Source organism: Mobula hypostoma, chromosome 8, assembly GCF_963921235.1.
Source record: "Mobula hypostoma chromosome 8, sMobHyp1.1, whole genome shotgun sequence".
NCBI classification, from domain to species: Eukaryota; Metazoa; Chordata; class Chondrichthyes; order Myliobatiformes; family Myliobatidae; genus Mobula; species Mobula hypostoma.
The window spans coordinates 115,355,115-115,374,268 of record NC_086104.1 but is presented as its reverse complement, the minus strand read 5'-3'; the positions used below and the strand labels follow the sequence as shown (position 1 = coordinate 115,374,268).

The 19,154-nt window shown below is 43.3% G+C and overlaps 1 protein-coding gene across 5 annotated transcripts in view; it reads right to left on the bottom strand.

The window, feature by feature from the left end:
* The window catches only part of LOC134350861 (serine/threonine-protein phosphatase 2A 65 kDa regulatory subunit A alpha isoform-like), a 140,182-nt gene that overhangs the window by 74,158 nt on the left and 46,870 nt on the right, over window positions 1–19,154 (bottom strand). For 4 of the 5 annotated variants that reach the window (XM_063056635.1, XM_063056636.1, XM_063056637.1 and 1 more), the window contains 3 exons: window positions 14,892–15,065; window positions 6,296–6,356; window positions 5,446–5,600 (listed from right to left, as the gene is read on the bottom strand). In XM_063056635.1, coding sequence (XP_062912705.1) covers window positions 5,446–5,600; window positions 6,296–6,356; window positions 14,892–15,065 — 390 coding nt within the window. The remainder of the gene's footprint in view (window positions 1–5,445; window positions 5,601–6,295; window positions 6,357–14,891; window positions 15,066–19,154) is intronic. The other variant, XM_063056638.1, reaches the window with a different exon arrangement.

Genomic DNA, 19,154 nt, shown 5'->3' with positions numbered 1-19,154 from the left:
GTTGACTGGAAAGGGACACTAGCGGGAAGGATGGCAGAGCAGCAGTGCCTGGAGTTTATGCGAGAAGTGAGGAAGGTGCAAGGCAGATATATTTCAAAAAAGAAGAAATTTTCGAATGGAAAAAGGATGCAACTGTGGCTGACAAGAGAAGTCAAAGTCAAAGTTAAAGCAAAGGAGAGGGCATACAAGGAAGCAAAAATTAGTGGGAAGACAGAGGATTGACAAGTTTTTAAAAGCTTACAAAAGGAAACTAAGAAGGTCATTAAGAGGGAAAAGATTAACTATGAAAGGAAGCTAGCAAATAATATCAAAGAGGATACTAAAAGCTTTTTCAAGTATATAAAGAGTAAAAGACAGGTGAGAGTAGATATAGGACCGATAGAAAATGATGCTGGAGAAATTGTAATGGGAGATAAGGAGATGGCAGAGGAACTGAACGAGTATTTTGCATCAGTCTTCACTGAGGAAGACATCAGCAGTATACCGGACACTCAAGGGTGGCAGGGAAGAGAAGTGTGCGCAGTCGCAATTACAACAGAGAAAGTACTCAGGAAGCTGAATAGTCTAAGGGTAGATAAATCTCCTGGACCAGATGGAATGCACCCTCGTGTTCTGAAGGAAGTAGCTGTGGAGATTGCGGAGGCATTAGCGATGATCTTTCAAAAGTCGATAGATTCTGGCATGGTTCCAGAGGACTGGAAGATTGCAAATGTCACTCCGCTATTTAAGAAGGAGGCAAGGAAGCGAAAAGGAAATTATAGACCTGTTAGCTTGACACTGGTGGCTGGGAAGTTGTTGGAGTCGATTGTCAAGGATGAGGTTACAGAGTACCTGGAGGCATATAACAAGATAGGCAGAACTCAGCATGGTTTCCTTAAAGGGAAATCCTGCCTGACAAACCTATTGCAATTTTTTGAGGAAATTACAAGTAGGCTAGACAAGGGAGATGCACAGATGTTGTATATTTGGATTTTCAGAAGGCCTTTGACAAGGTGCCACACATGAGGCTACTTAACAAGATAAGAGCCCATGGAATTACTGGAAAGTTACATACGTGGATAGAGTGTTGGCTGATTGGCAGGAAACAGAGAGTAGGAATCAAGGGATCCTATTCTGGTTGGCTGCCGGTTACCAGTGGTATTCCACAGGGGTCCGTGTTGGGGCCACTTCTTTTCACGTTGTACATCAACGATTTGGATTATGGAATAGATGGCTTTGTGGCTAAGTTTGCTGATGATACAAAGATAGGTGGAGGGGCCGGTAGTGCTGAGGAAACGGAGAGTCTGTAGAGAGACTTGGATAAATTGGGAGAATGGGCACAGAAGTGGCAAATGAAATACAATGTTGGAAAGTGTATGGTTATGCACTTTGGCAGAAGAAATAAATGGGCAGACTATTATTTAAATGGGGAGAGAATGCAAAGTTCTGAGATGCAACGGGACTTAGGAGTCCTCGTACAGGATACCCTTAAGGTTAACCTCCAGGTTGAGTCGGTGGTGAAGAAGGCGAATGCAGTGTTGGCATTCATTTCTAGAGGAATAGAGTATAGGAGCAGGGATGTGATGTTGAGGCTCTATAAGGCACTGGTAAGACCTCACTTGGAGTACTGTGGGCAGTTTTGGGCTCCTTATTTAAGAAAGGATGTGCTGACGTTGGAAAGGGTTCAGAGAAGCTTCACTAGAATGATTCCAGGAATGAGAGGGTTAACATATGAGGAATGTTTGTCCGCTCTTGGACTGTATTCTTTGGAGTTTAGAAGAATGAGGAGGGACCTCATAGAAACATTTCGAATATTGAAAGGCATGGACAGAGTGGATGTGGCAAAATTGTTTCCCATGGTGGGGGAGTCTAGTACGAGAGGGCATGACTTAAGGATTGAAGGGCACCCATTCAGAACAGAGATGCGAAGAAATTTTTTTAGCCAGAGGGTGGTGAATCTATGGAATTTGTTGCCACGGGCGGCAGTGGAGGCCAAGTCATTGGGTGTATTTAAGGCAGAGATTGATAGGTATCTGAGTAGCCAGGGCATCAAAGGTTATGGTGAGAAGGCAGGGGAGTAGGACTAAATGCGAGAATGGATCAGCTCATGATAAAATGGCAGAGCAGATTCGATGGGCCGAATGGCCGACTTCTGCTCCTTTGTCTTATGGTCTTAATAAAACAGACACATGCAACAAGTATCATGTTTGACTTCTGAATCTCTGGATTGCAAAAACACCAGGATCCAACAGTAGAAACACCGGTTGAACAGTACTTGGTGTACTGTTGTATAGTTCTGGTCATCACACTGCACAAAGGAGTAATCGGGAGTAGAGAGGGCAGAAAACATTCATCAGCATATTGCCTGTTGTTATAAGGAGAGGCTGTGTTTATTGTTACTGGAATGTTAGGCTGAGGGGTGACTTGACAGGTTTATAAAATTTTGAGGGGCATAAAATGATGAGAACTTTTTCTCCAGTCCTGATGAAGGGTCTCGGCTCGAAATGTCGACCATACTCTTTTCCATAGATGCTGCTTGGCTTGTTGAGTTCCTCCAGCATTTTGTGTGTGTTGCAGGGGCATAGATAATTATTTTTCCCCCTCTGGGACAGGAGAGTTGAGATGAGAAAACACAATTTAAGTTCAGCGGGAGGAAATCTGAGGTGTAGGTATTTCCAGAGAATCGTGGGTTTAAGATCATTATGCCATAAGATACAGGAGCAGAATTAGGCAATTTGGCCCATCGAATCTGCTCCATAATTCAACGTGCAAATGTTGTATCAGAATGTGTGGTAACACTTGCCAGCTGCCTTCAGCACATCCTTCGGTTGTGTTGCTGGTCAATGCAAACAACTGTATGTTTTAATAGTGATTAATAAATTAATCTATGGACCACAACATCAGAAACATAAGAGATGGGCAGAATGAAGCTATTCAGCCCATCAAGTCTGCTCTGCCATTCCATCATGGGTGATTTACAGTCCCTTTCAATCCCATTCTCCTGCCTTTTCCCTGTAACCTTTGACATCCTTACTGATATGATCAGTTATGATTTGCAGAGGGCTATTTCAAGGGCGAAGAGACAATTTTGAACGAGGTTGGAGGCGACATCGGCTGCACGGCAACTCTGGCAGGATCTGCAAGACATTACTTCCTACAAAGTGAAACCCAATAACATGAATGGCAGCGATGCTTCACTACCAGATGAACTCAACGCTTTCTATGCCTGCTTTGAAAGGGAGAATATAACTAAAGGTGTGAAGATCCCTGCTGCACCAGATGACCCTGTGATCTCTGTCTCAGAGGCTGATGTTAGGCTGTCTTTAAAGAGAGTGAACCTTTGCAAGGCGGAAGGACCCAATGGAGTATCTGGTAAGACTCTGAAAACCTGTGCCAACCAACTAGCAAGAGTACTCAAGGTCATTTTCAACCTCTCACTGCTGCGGGCAGAAGTTCCCACTTGCTTCAAAAAGGCAACAGTTATACCAGTGCCTAAGAAGAATAATGCGGGCCGCCTTAACGACTATCGCCCAGTAGCACTCACATTGACAGTGATGAAAATGCTTTGAGAGGTTGGTCATAACTCGACTGAACTCTTGCCTCAGCAAGCATCTGGACCCCTTGCAATTTGCCTATCACCACAAAAAGTCAACAGCAGATGCAATCTCAATGGCTTCAGACCACCTGGACAACACAAACACCTACGTCAGGATGCTGATCATCGACTATAGCTCAGCACTTAATACCATCATTCCCACAATCCTGATTGAAGTTGCAGAAACCTGGGCCTCTGTACCTCCCTCTGCAACTGGATCCTCAACTTCCTAACCGGAAGACCAGAATCTGTGCGGATTGATGATAACATCTCCTCCTCGCTGACTATCAACACTGGCGCACCTCAGGGGTGTGTGCTGAGCCCACTGCTCTACTTTATATACACGACTGTGAGGCTAGGTATAGCTCAAATACCATCTATAAATTTGCTATCAATACAACCACTGTTGGTAGAATCTCAGGTGGTGTCGAGTGGGCGTACAGGAGTGAGATATGCTAACTAGTGAAATGGTGCTGTAGCAACAACCTGGCACTCAACATCAGTAAGACGAAAGAGCTGATTGTGGACTTCAAGAAGGGTAAGACGAAGGAACACATACCAATCCTCATAGAGGGATCAGAAGTGGAGAGAGTGAGCAGTTTCAAGTTCCTGGGTGTCAAGATCTCTGAGGATCTAACCTGGTCCCAACATATCGATGTAGTTATAAAGAAGGCAAGACAGTGGCTATACTTCATTAGGAGTTTGAAGAGATTTTGCATGTCAACAAATACACTCAAAAATGTCTTTAGTTGTACCGTGGAGAGCATTCTGACAGGTTGCATCACTGCATGGTATGGGGGGGCGGGGGGCGCTACTGCACAGGACCGAAAGAAGTTGCAGAGGTTGTAAATCTAGTCAGCTCCATCTTGGGTACTAGCCTACAAAATACTCAGGATATCTTCAGGAAGTGGTGTCTCAGAAAGGTATCGTCCATTATTAAGGACCTCCAGCGCCCAGGGCATGCCCTTTTCTCACTGTTACCATTAGGAAGGAAGTACAGAAGCCTGAAGGCACACACTCAGTGATTCAGGAACAGCTTCTTCCCCTCTGCCATCCGATTCCTAAATGAAACCTTGGACACTATCTCACTTTTTTTAATATACAGTATTTCTGTGTTTTTGCACTTTTTAAAAATCTTTTCAATACACATATACTGTAATTGATTTACTTGTTTATTTATTATTATCATTTTTTATTTTATTATTTTTTTCTTGTCTATATTATGTATTGCATTGAACTGCTGCTAAGTTAACAAATTTCACGTCACATGGCGGTGATAATAGACCTGACTCTGATCAAGAACCTATCAACATTTGCTTTAAATATACTCAATAACTTTGCCTCTGCAGCCATCTGTGGCAAGGAATTCCACAGATTCACTGCTAAATTGACTTCCAATTGACTTTCCTGTATCCTGAGGATGTGCCTCTGGTCCTTAACTCTCCCACTAAAGAAAACATCCTCTCCACATCCAGTCCTGATGAAGGATTTTGGCCCAAAATGACTGTTTATTCCTCTCCATAGATGCTGCTTGACCTGCTGAGTTCCTCCAGCATTTTGTGAATGTTGCTCTCCACATTCACTCTATCTCGGCCTTTCAATATTCGGAATTTTATTTAATCTTCTGAAGATAGGCATAAAGAGCCCGGTTCAGTGCTGAACCATTTTGTGGTTTCAGCATTATGGTTTCTGGGAGCCATATACTGAAACACTTGCCTGGTTTTCTGCATTACAGCACTAACCACACTTCTTGGTGTGTCGTTAGATACAAGATGCCAGTCTGTTCAGAAATCCCAGACCGGGTGGGTGGAACAAGGCTTTGAAGACGCAACAGTGCGATGGAGGGAAGTTGAAGCCACCAGGGCACTTACATTGACACAGAACAGGGTGGTCATCCTGTGCAGATAGTTGGGGTCGTTGGACATGGCCAGCACTTTAGGGATAATGATGTTCTGCGCCCAGGCCTTTCCGAATTTCTGGGTCAGCTTCTTCAGGTTATTGGTGGCTGCTTCTCGGATGGCATAAACTGAAAGAGAAGCCATGTGTCTCAGTCTCAGATCCAGGCAACCATTGCTCACATTATTTACATTTTCCTGCTCTGAAATCTACTTGCCAATGCAGCCCTGTGCACCAGAGGTGGGTGCGTCTATTACACTGATCGTCAACAGGGAGTGCACCCCTGCTTGTGGCCTCCTACTTCCTTCACCCATCCACCCACTCCATGTTCAAATCGTAGAGTCTGGCCTCCCTCCTCCTGAGATGGTGGGGACAGGAATGAACTCCCTCAGCTGATTAACCCACCCACTCCATGTGTGTGTGTGAGAAAGTGAGACAGAGAGATGGAGTGCCAACAGGCAGTTCAGTTCTTCAACTCCATGCTGACCATTGCCCTCCCATTTACACTGCTTTTATGGTCCACACATCTCCAGCAGTGCCCCCTGATTCTACCACTCACTCACACACCAGGGTTTGTTAACAGTGACTAATTAACCCCCAAACCCACACCTCGTTGGGAGGTGGGAGGGAAATGCAGCATCCATGGGAAACCCAAACAGTCACGGGGAGAATATGGCAAACTCCACACACAGTGAGTGCCAGAGACTAGGACTGAACCTGATTCAGGGACTGGGAGACAGTGAATTTACCCACTGAGCCACTGTGCTTCCCAACGTACGGTGTCTGTGTACAATGACAAGTAGAGATATGAGCTGTGATCCTCACCGTGATCAACCAGCCAGGCCATACAGAGAGAGTTCAGCTTCTCGTTGAAGAACTCCATACCCTGCAGAGATAAATGGAGAGCGTGTTTAAGGTGGACACTGGCTACCTACCACATAAGCCTTTCGACAGACATACCATAGTCAGAACAGTGACGGAGGGTCACTAGTACCACATCCCCCAAGCCACAGCCCTCTGCCTGTGTCAGATTCCAATGCAATGGTACCTCAAGTCTGGCATCGTGTCAAGGCCTGGGAAATGTTCCCAGGGTCTGAAGTCCAAGTAGGAATATCCCAAGGTGATATCTCCAGAGAATAATGTCCAGTAGGGTTCTACCCAGGGATCTGATGACCAGTAGGAACCTGCCTAGGGAGAATGTCTCTAGGGAGTAGGGATCTAAGCTAGGGAAACTACGCCAGGGTTAATGTCCATTATGAATCTATCCCGGGGGATGTCCTGAGGTCTGTTGTCCAGTAGGAACCTGCCCAGCAAAATGTCCCTAGAGTCTGCTGTCCAGTGGGGATCTACCGGAGGAAGATGCCCCCAGTGTCTGATAGCCAGTAAAGACCTATCCCCAGGAGATGTCTCCAGAGTGGATAAAGGGAATTACAGAGGCATGACAGGGGAGTTAACCAGTATGGATTGGAAAAGAACACTGGCAGGGATGATGGCAGAGCAGCAATGGCTGGAATTTCTGAAAGCAATTCAAAAGGCACAGGTAATATATATATATATATATATATATATATATCTATATATCCCAGAGAGAAGGAAGTATTCTAAAGGAAAGATGACACAACTGTGGCTAACAAGAGAAATCAAAGCCAATATAAAAGCCAAAGAGAGGGCATATAATAGGGCAAAAATTAGTGGGAAGTGAGAGAATTGGGAAGCTTTAAAAAATAACAAAAGGCAACTAAAAGAAGTCATTAAGGTAAAGATGGAATAAGAAAGTAAGCTAGCCAATAATATTAAAGAGGATACAAAATGTTTGTTCAGATACATAAAGTGTAAAAGAGAGGCAAGAGTGCATATTGGATGGCTGGAAAATGTTGCTGGAGAGGTAGCAACGGGGGACAACGAAATGGAGGACGAACTGATTAAGTATTTTGTATCCGTCTTCATTGTGGAAGTCACTAGCTACCAGGTGTCAAGGGGCATGAAGTATGTGAAGTTACCATAATTAGCGGGAAGGTTCTTGGGAAACCAAAAGGTCTGAAGGTAGATAAGTCACCTGGAACAGAAGGTATACACCCCACAGTTCTGAAAATGGTGGCTGAAGAGATTGTGGAGGCATTTGTAATGATCTTTTAATGATCTTTCAAGAATCAGTAGATTCTGCAATGGTTCCAGAAGACTGGAAAATTGCAAATGTCACTCCACTCTTCAAGACCATAAGACATAAGGGCAGAATTAGGTCATTTGGCCCATCGAGTTTGCTCTGCCATTCAATCATGACTGATCCTTTTCTGCCCTTCCTCAGCCCCACTCCCCAACCCTCTCCCCGTAACCACTGATGCTGTGTCCAATCAAGAGCCTATCAAGCTCTGCCTTAAATACACCCAATGACCTGGCCTCCACATCTGCCTGTGGTAATAAATTCCACAAATTCACCACCCTCTGGCTAAAGAAATTTCTCTACATCTCTGTTTTAAATGGACACCCCTCTATCTTCCACCATGGGAAACATCCTTTCCACAAATACTCCCAGGCCTTTCAACTTTCAAAAGGTTTCAATGAGATCCTCCTCCTTATCCTTCTAAATTCCAGCAAGTACATATCCAGAACTAACAAATGTTCCTCTATGATAACCCTTTCATTCCCAAAATTATCCTTGTGAATATCCACTGTACCCTCTCCAATGCCAGCACTTCTTTTCTCAGATGAGGAGCCCAAAACTGTTCACGATACTCAAGGTGAGGCCTCACCACTGCATTATACAGCCTCAGCATCACATCCCTGCACTTGTATTCTAGACCTCTTAAAATGAATGCTAACATTGCATTTACCTTCGTCACCAACTCTACCTGCAAGTTAACCTTTAAGGCGTTCTGCACAAGGACACCCAAGTCCCTTTGCATCTCAGATTTTTGGATTTTCTCCCCATCTAGAAAATAGTCTGCACATTTATTTCTACTACCAAAATGCATGACCATGTATTTTCCAGCATTGTATTTCATTTGCCACTTCCTTGCCCGTTCTCTTAATCTGTCCAAGTCCTTCTGCAGCCGATCTGTTTCCTCAACATTACCTGCCCCTCCACCAAGCTTCATTTCATCTGCAAAACTGGCAACAAAGCCCTCTATTCCATTATCTAAATCATTGATATACAATATAAAAAGAAGCGGTCGCAACCCCGACCCTGTGGAACTCCACTGGTCACTGGCAGCCAACCAGAAAAGGATCTTTATATTCTCACTCGCAGCCAATGCTCTAACCATGCCAGTAACTTTCCTGTAATACCATGGGCTCTTAACATGGTAAGCAGCCTCACGTGTAGCACTTTGTCAAAGACCTTCTGAAAGTCCAAATATACAACATCTACTGCATCTCTTTTATCTATCCTATGCGTAATCTCCTCAAAGAATCCCACAGGTTCGTTAGGCAAGACTTTCCCTTAAGGAAACCATGCTGACTTTGTCCTATCTTGTCTTGTGTCACTAAGCACTCCATAACCTCATTCTTAACAATTGACTCCAACATCTTCTGAACCACTGAGGTCAGGCTAATTGGTCTATATTTTCCTTTCTGCTGCCTTCCTCCTTTCTTAAAGAGTGGAGTGACATTTGCAATTTTCCCGTCCTCTAGCACCATACCAAAGTCCAGAGATTTTTGAGAGATCATTACTAATGCCTCCACAATCTCTACTGCTACATCTTTCAGAACCCTAGGGTGCAGTTCATCTGGTCTGGGTGATTATGGACCCTTAGATCTTTCAATTTTTTGAGCACCTTCTCCCTTGTAACTGCACTCACTTCCCTTACCTCACACCCTTCAACATCTGGCACACTGCTAGTGTCTTCCACAGTGAAGACTAATGCAAAATACTCATTTAGGTCATCGGCCATCTCCTTGTTCCCCATTATTATTTCTCTGGCCATATTTCCAACGATCCTATATCCACTCACATCTGCCTTGTTTTTTTACATACTTGAAAAAGCTTTTTACTATCCACTTTGGTATTGTTAGCTAGTTTGCTTTTATAGTTCAACTTTTCCATCCTAAAGATTCTTTTAGTTGCTCTCTGTAGGTTTTTAAAAGCTTCCCAATCCTCTGTCCTCCCACTAATTTTTGCTCTGTTGTATGCCCTCTCTTTTGCTTTTACATAAGCTTTGACTGACCTTGTCAATCACAGTTGTACTACTGTGCCATTTGAGTATTTCTTCATTTCTGGAATACATCTATCCTGCATCTTCCTCATTTTTCCCAGAAATTCACACGATTCAAGAAGGGGTAGAGGCAGAAGAAAGGAAACTATAGGCCAGTTAGCCTGGCCTCAGTGGTTGGGAAGATGTTGGAGTCAATTATTAAGGATGAAGTCTCAGGGTACTTGGAGGCACATGATAAAAGAGGCCCAAGTCATCATGGTTTCCTCAAGGGAAAATCTTGCCTGACAAATCTGTTAGAATTTGAAGAAATAACAAGCAGGATAGAGAAAGGAGAATCGGTTGATGTGGGTACTTGGATTTTCGGAAGACCTTCGACAAGGTGCCACATGAGGTTACATATTAAGCTACGAGTCCATGGTATTACAGGAAAGATTCTAGCATGGATAAAGCAGTGGCTGATTGGCAGGAGTCAAAGGGTGGGAATAAAGGCAGCCTTTTCTGGCTGTGGTACTTCACAGGGGTCTGTGTTGGGACTGATTCTTTTTACATTATATGCAAATATTTTGGATGGAATTGATGGCTTTGGTGCAATTGCATTTTTTTGCAAATGATAAAAAGACAGGTGGAGGGGTAGGTAGTTTTGAGGAAGTAGAGAGTCTACAGAAGGATTTAGACAGATTAGGAGAATGAGCAAAGAAATGGCAGATGGAATACAGTGTTGGGAAGTGTATGGTCATGCACTTTGGTAGAAGAAATGGAAGTGTTGACTATTTTCTAAATGGAGAGAAAATTCAAAAATCTGAGGCACAAGGGGACTTGGGAGTTCTTGTGCAGGATTCCCTAAAGGTTACTTTGCAGGCTGAGTCTGTGGTGAGGAAGGCAAATGCAATGTAAGCATTCATCAAGAGGACTACAATATAAAAGCACTTATGTAATGTTAAGACTATGAAGCACTGGTGAGGCCTCACTTGGAGCACTGTGAGCAGTTTTGGGCTCCTTATCTTAGAAAGGATGTGCTGAAACTAGAGAGGGTTCAAAGGAAGTTCACAAAAATGATTCCACAATTGACAACAACATGTGCGGACTGAATAATTTCTTCAATAAAAATGTTATGAATAAACCAGTTCTAAAATCTGCAGGCAAATCTTATGGTCAGAGTGATGTCGAGTAGGGATCTAGCACAGGGAGATGCCTTCCCCAGAGTCTGATGTCCAATAGGAACATCCGAGGGATATGCCCTGGAGTCTAATGTCCAGTAGTGATCTACTCCAGAGAGATGTTTTTGGGGTCTGATAACGGGCAGGGTGATGCCCCCGTGGTCTGATGTCCAGAAGGGATTTACCCCAGGATGATGACCCCGGAGTCTGATGTCCAGAAGGGATTTACCCCAGAGAGTTACCCCAGGATTTTATGTCAAAGTAGGGACCTGTCCAAGAAGATGTCCTTAGGGTGTGATATCCAACGAAGACCTAACCCAATAAGATGTATTTGTATTGGTTTATTATTGTCACATCTACACAGATACAATGGAAAGCTTGTCTTGCATAGAGTCCCTACAGATCAAATCATTACACAGTGCATTGAAGTAGAAAAAGCTAAAACAATAACAGTGCAGAATAAGTGTAAAAGCTACCAATAAAATACAATGCAGGTAAACAATAAAGTGTAAAATCATAAACAACAGGAATTCTGCAGATGCTGGAAATTCAAGCAACATACATCAAAGTTGCTGGTGAACGCAGCAGGCCAAGCAGCATCTATAGGAAGAGGCGCAGTCGACGTTTCAGGCCGAGACCCTTCGTCAGGACTAACTGAAGGAAGAGTGAGTAAGGGATTTGAAAGCTGGAGGGGGAGGGGGAGATGCAAAATGATAGGAGAAGACAGGAGGGGGAGGGATAGAGTCGAGAGCTGGACAGGTGATAGGCAAAAGGGGATACGAGAGGATCATGGGACAGGAGGTCCGGGAAGAAAGACAAGGGGGGGGGTGACCCAGAGGATGGGCAAGAGGTATATTCAGAGGGACAGAGGGAGAAAAAGGAGAGTGAGAGAAAGAATGTGTGCATAAAAATGAGTAACAGATGGGGTACGAGGGGGAGGTGGGGCCTTAGCGGAAGTTAGAGAAGTCGATGTTCATGCCATCAGGTTGGAGGCTACCCAGATGGAATATAAGGTGTTGTTCCTCCAACCTGAGTGTGGCTTCATCTTTACAGTAGAGGAGGCCGTGGATAGACATGTCAGAATGGGAATGGGATGTGGAATTAAAATGTGTGGCCACTGGGAGATCCTGCTTTCTCTGGCGGACAGAGCGTAGATGTTCAGCAAAGCGGTCTCCCAGTCTGCGTCGGGTCTCACCAATATATAAAAGGCCACATCGGGAGCACCGGATGCAGTATATCACCCCAGTCGACTCACAGGTGAAGTGATGCCTCACCTGGAAGGACTGTTTGGGGCCCTGAATGGTGGTAAGGGAGGAAGTGTAAGGGCATGTGTAGCACTTGTTCCGCTTACACGGATAAGTGCCAGGAGGGAGATCAGTGGGGAGGGATGGGGGGGACGAATGGACAAGGGAGTTGTGTAGGGAGCGATCCCTGCAGAATGCAGAGAGCGGGGGGAGGGAAAGATGTGCTTAGTGGTGGGATCCCGTTGGAGGTGGCGGAAGTTACGGAGAATAATATGTTGGACCCGGAGGCTGGTGGGGTGGTAGGTGAGGACCAGGGGAACCCTATTCCTAGTGGGGTGGTGGGAGGATGGAGTGAGAGCAGATGTACGTGAAATGGGGGAGATGCGTTTAAGAGCAGAGTTGATAGTGGAGGAAGGGAGGCCCCTTTCTTTAAAAAATGAAGACATCTCCCTCGTCCTAGAATGAAAAGCCTCATCCTGAGAGCAGATGCGGCGGAGACGGAGGAATTGCGAGAAGGGGATGGCGTTTTTGCAAGAGACAGGGTGAGAAGAGGAATAGTCCAGATAGCTGTGAGAGTCAGTAGGCTTATAGTAGACATCAGTGGATAAGCTGTCTCCAGAGACAGAGACAGAAAGATCTAGAAAGGGGAGGGAGGTGTCGGAAATGGACCAGGTAAACTTGAGGGCAGGGTGAAAGTTGGAGGCAAAGTTAATAAAGTCAACGAGTTCTGCATGCGTGCACGAAGCAGCGCCAATGCAGTCGTCGATGTAGCGAAGGAAAAGTGGGGGACAGATACCAGAATAGGCAATGGAACATAGATTGTTCCACAAACCCAACAAAAAGGCAGGCATAGCTAGGACCCATACGGGTGCCCATTGCTACACCTTTAGTTTGGAGGAAATGGGAGGAGCAAAAGGAGAAATTATTAAGAGTAAGGACTAATTCCGCTAGACGGAGCAGAGTGGTGGTAGAGGGGAACTGATTAGGTCTGGAATCCAAAAAGAAGCATAAAATCATAATGAGATAGCTGTGAGGCCAAGAGTCCATCTTATCGTTCAAGAGGTCTATTCAAGATCCTGATAACAGTAGGGTAGAATCTGTCCTTGAACCTGATCGTATACGCTTTCAGGGTTTTGTATCTTCTGCCTGATAGAAGAGGGGAGAAGAGAGAATGTCTGGGGTGGGTGGGGTCATTGATTATGCAGGTTGCTTTACTGATACAGCAAGAAGACCATAGACCATAAAACACAGGAACAGAATTAGAGTCCATGGGAGGGAGGCTGTTTCCTGTGATGTGCTAAGCTTTGTCCACAATTCTCTGCAGTTTCTTGCAGTGACAGGCAGAGCAGTGGTTTTACCAAGCTGTGATGCATCCTGACAGATTGCTTTCTGTGGTGCATTGATACAAATTTATAAGAGTCATCAGGATCATTGCGATTTCTTTTAGCCTCCTGAAAAACTAGAGGTGTTAATGTACTTTCTTCGCCGTGACATCAACATAATCGGACCACGGCAGACTTTAGATGATGTTCACACCTAGGAACAGGAAGCTTTTACTCTCTTGACCTCCCAACACTGTTAACGCAGACAGGAGCATGTGCACTGCCACACCCTCTTCCCGACATCAATGACCTGCTCTTTTGTTGACATTGAGGGGCAGATTGCTGTCATGATATCATGTCACTAAGCTCTCCATTGCCTTGGTGCCTGATGCCCAGGAGAGTTCTACACGAGGGAATCATTCCCAGAGTCTGACATCCAGTGCAGGTGTACCCCAGGAGTCCGGAAACACCAGAAGTTGACGTACACTCGGCAGGACTGACCCAAAGCACTTTCCTCCCAGTGAAGGATGTTCTAAAGATGAGACACTGCAGCTGGTGTGAGAAAAGGCACAGGGACACAACATCTTGCTGGATATCTGTCATATGAGTCATTAAACAAGGTCCCTTCATCCCTATTAGATGGATGGAGATCCTGGGAGTTCTCCCTCTGTCCTGGATATGAGATCTACCCCTCAAGCAGTGTCACCTAAACTGATGATCCCAACATTGTAGGGTCTGCCTATGCCTTGCAACCCTCCTTAGGCCAGCGATTGGTTTCTCTCTCAGTGGCTGTAAGGTGCCTTGAGACACCCCCAAAATGGGGACAGCTGCTGGGTGGATAGGAGTCTTTCATAAGCCTAAAACATAGGAGCAGAATTAGGCTATATGGCCCAACGAGTCTGCTCATTATGGCTGATTTATTATCCTTCTCAACCTGCCTTTCCGTAACCTTTGATGTTCTAACTAATCAAGAATCTGATCAACCACTACTTTAAATATACCTAATGGCTTGGCCTCCACTGCTGCCTGTGCCAATGAATTCCACATTTACCACCCTCTGGCTAAAGAAATTCCTCTGCATCTCTGTTCTAAAGATTTTTTTAAAGATTAGCTTTATTTGTTACATGTGCATCGAAGCAGACAGTGAAATGTATCATCTGTGTCAATGACCACAGTCTGAAGATGGGCTGGAGGCAGGCCCCAAGTGTTGCAATGTTTATGGTGCGAACATAGCAGGCCCACAACTTTGTACATTGGTACATCTTTGTTATGTAGGAGGAAACCAGAGCAGCCGGAGGAAACCCTCGTGGTCACAGGGAGAATGTACAAACTCTGTACAGATAGTGGTGGGAATTAAACCCTGATCGCTGGCACTATAGAGCATTACGCTAGCTGCTACGCTTCCATGCCACCCCCATTAACCTTCTGTTCTGACTGTGGCCTCTGGTCCTGGACTCTCCCACGACTGGAAACATTCTCTCCTGGTCCACTCTATCCAGACTTTTCAATATTTAATAAATTTCAGTGGAGGCAAGTCCAATTCTCACCAGCTGTCCTGCCAACAGGGGCATATACTCGATGATGGCGAGGCGCACCCTCCACTTGGCATCTTCTGCCAACTCCACGATTGCAGGCAGCAGTGACTGTGACAACTGCTTGATACCAATCACCTCGTTCACACACTCCAGGTTGGAAATGATGTTCAGACGGACCTCTGGGCACTGCAGGGGTGGGGGGGGAGAAGAGTGGGAATGGGACGTGGGCAAGAGGTGAAGGATCAAGAAGGGGATGGAGGGAGAGGAATGAAAGTAGGTGCAAGGGAAATGAAGAGAGAGGAACAAAGGTATGATGAGGGGATTTAATGGGTGGGTTGGGTAGGATGGGATGAGGAGAGGAAGGGACAGGGTCGAGGTGGGGGGAGGTGACACAGAGAGATTACCTCGTGTGCACAAGCGGGACATTGAAACCACATCACAACCCAACACGAACACGAGACTCCCTGCAGCGAAGTAGGATTCGGTTGGAAACACCACAAGGCTAAAATCAGACCAGTAACTTGAAGAATAAACATGAGCAGGAATGAGGGTTGGGGGGGAAGAGATGACTGGGGAGACACATACTCAATGTTTTATGAGCAGCTCTTCCCCTCCACCATCACCCTGAACAGACAATGAACCCATGAACACTATTCTAGTATATTCACTCTCTTTTTGAGAGATTTGTGACAGACAGTAGTCTGGTTCAGGGGTCTTTTTTGACAGGAGGTGATGAGAGGACAGGAAGGAAAATGGCTCAGAATGCCATTGTAATGCCTCAGAGTCCCCGTTGTAAGAAGTGCTTTGTGCAGATGAATGACTCCAAGGAAGAAGGGCCAATACTCCTGAGCAAGAGAGAACCCGTTTGTTCGAGATGGATTTCCAGCGAAGTTCAGAATGTGGTACGTGCTTTCACAGACTGTGGGTAAAACGACAACTCCAGGATAAGTTCCAACTGTATGTGCACATTTGGACTGGTTTAACTGTAATAAGCCCTTTACTTCTCTTCTTCTTTGTCCTACTAATTGTTCGATAAAGCTCAAATTTGTAAGTTGATTTTCTTTAATTTTATGCTGTGTACCATCTGTTATTTCTTGCCAACCAACAATTGAGTATGGGCTGTACTTACACAGCATTCGCTCAAATCAAAGTTTCTTTAATCGGAACATCATGACGTCTCATGTTTGATTGAAGCCCAGACCATACCGACCCCAAATACATATTGTTTATGAAGGCTGGCCTTCTCGCCGCTGTTGGCTGTTGGAAGAGCCAGCTAATGAGCCAAGTTTGCATACGAGCTTGGTGAGGGGGTTACATATATAAAGTAGTGCAAAAAGAGAGCCAATATATAGTGTGTGTGTGTATATGTGTGTGCGTGTGTATGTGTATATATATCAATCTGAATCGGGTTTAATATCATCAGCATATGTCGTAAAATTTGTTCTTTGCAGCAGCAGTACATGACAATATAGAAAAAAACTAAATTATGGTAAGTATATGTATATTAAATAGTTAAGTTAAATAAGTAGTACAAAAATAGTAGTGAGGTAGTATTCATGGGTTCAATGTCCATTCAGAGATTGGATAGCAGAGGGGAAGAAGCTGTTCCTGAATCACTGAGCACATGCCTTCAGGCTTCCTTCCTGATTGTAGCAATGAGAACAAGGCATGACTAGGTGATAATAGATGCTGCCTTTTTGAGGCATCACTCCTTGAAGATGCCTTGGATACTATGGAGGCTAGTACCCATGATGGAGCTAACTAATTTTACAACTCTGCAGCTTGCTTCATTTCTGTGCAGTAGTCCCCATAACCCCCACCCCCACCATATCAGACAGTGATACAGCCAGTCAGAATGCTCTCCACAGCACATAGGTAAAATTGTTGTGTGTTTAGGTGACATACCAAATCTACTAAACTCCTAATGAAAGATAGCTACTGTCTTGCCTTCTTTATAGCTGCATTGATATGTTGGGACCACGTTAGGTCCTCAGAGATAATAACATCCAGGAACTTGAATTTGTTCACTCTCTCTACTTCTGATCCCTCTATCAGGATTGGTGTGTGTTTCCTCAACATATCTTTTCTGAAGTCCACAGTCAGCTCTTTGGTCTTACCAGCGCTGAGTGTAAGATTGTTGCTGCAACATCACTCAACCAGTTGGTATATCTTATTCCTTTTCTTTCTTTTTAAATCTTTTTATTAATTTTTCAAAATTACAAACTCAATAACAAAGTTGGTACACAGAGATTGGAAAAATGTTCATCAACATATATAAAATGAATTTTAAGTAACATAGATATAAAAGACTTCCAAACTCATAATGAGATTAAACATTAAAAAAGAAATAAAAAGAAAAAATATATATAAACAAAAAAAAACCCCAAGAAAAAAAAAACAAAACAGGGCTAGACCAACAGCTTATATCAAAGTCCTGACGAAGGGTCTCGACCTGAAACGTCGACTGCACCTCTTCTTAGAGATGCTGCCTGGCCTGCGGCGTTCACCAGCAACTTTTATGTGTGTAGCTTATATCGGACATGTTCAATAATGTCGTGAACTCCGCTCCTCTTCTCATATAATTTAAGTTTAGAAAAAAGATTCGGAAAGGTCAGATTACATCATATGAAAATGTTGCATAAAAGGTTTCCAAGTTTCTTCAAATTTAACCGAAGGGTCAAAAATATCACTTCTAATTTTTTCCAAATTTAAACTTAATATGGTTTGAGAAAACTATTGGAATGTAGTTGGAGGATTAGCTTCCTTCCAGTTCAACAAAATAGATCTTCTCGCCATCAAAGTAACAAAAGTTATCATTCGACAGGCTGAAGAAGACAAAGATCTATGTTCTACCATTGGCAATCCAAAGGTTGCCGTAATAGGATGGGGTTTTAAATCGAAGCGTAGAACTGTTGAAATAATATCAAAAATGTCTTTCCAATATTTTTCCAAAAGTGGACAGGACCAAAACATATGAGTTAAAGAAGCCACTTCAGAGTGACATCTATCACAAGTAGGGTTTATATGGGAATAAAAATGAACTAGTTTATCTTTGGACATATGAGCTCTGTGTACTACTTTAAATTGTATTAAAGTATGTTTAGCACATATAGAAGAAGTACTAATTAACTGAAAAATTTTATCCCATTTCTCTGTAGGTAGGGAAAGTTGAAGTTTCCTTTCCCATTCATTTTTAATTTTGTCAGATATATCTGGCTATAATTTCATAATTATATCATAAATTATTGCTATTAATCCCTTCTGCAAAGGATTAAAGCCTAAAATTTTATCAAGAGTGCCAGAAGGATTGGAAGTCGGAAAGGTAGGCAACGTAATATTTAAAAAATTTCTTATTTGTAAGTATCTAAAAAAGTGGGATCTAGGCAAATCAAATTTCTTAGATAACTGCTCAAAAGACATAAAGCAGTTATCCAAAACTAAATCGTGAAAACATATTATGCCTTTCGTTTTCCATATCAAAAAGGCTTGGTCCATTACCGAAGGTTGGAAAAAAAATTAGATATAATAGGACTTGATAACATAAATTCATTCAGGCCAAAAAATTTATGAAATTGAAACCATATTGGCAATGTATGTTTAACTATAGGGTTGAAAGTTTGTTTATTCAATTTAGATAGTGCAAAAGGCAATGAAGTTCCTAAAATGGAGGCTAAAGAAAACCCTTGTACAGAATGGCCTTCAGGGGTTACCCAATGTGGGCTTGGAGTTATATTCCAATCTTGTGTCCAAAATATTAAGTATCGGATATTAATTGCCCAGTAATAAAATCTTAGGATAGGCAATGCCAAACCACCTTCTTTCTTAGATTTCTGTAAGTATTTTTTACTTAATCTGGGATTTCTATTTTGCCATATATAAGAAGAAATTTTAGAGTCAAAAATATCAAAAAAAGATTTAGGAATAAAAATCGGTATCGCTTGAAATAAATATAAAAATTTGGGTAAAATAATCATTTTAAAAGCATTAATACGGCCAATCAATGATAGAGACAAAGGGGACCATTTGGTAATCAGTTGTTTAACCTGATTAATTAATGGTAAAAGGTTGAAATTGAATAGATCCTTATGTCTCTTAGTAATTTTAACTCCCAAATAAGTAAAATAATCAGTAATCAATCTAAATAGAGAATTTCTATAAATAGGAACCCGCATATTTAATGGAAAGAGTTCACTCTTACTTAGGTTCAGTTTATAACCAGAAAAGCTACTAAACTGAGCAAGCAAAGTTACTACTGCCGGAATAGATTTTCCTGGG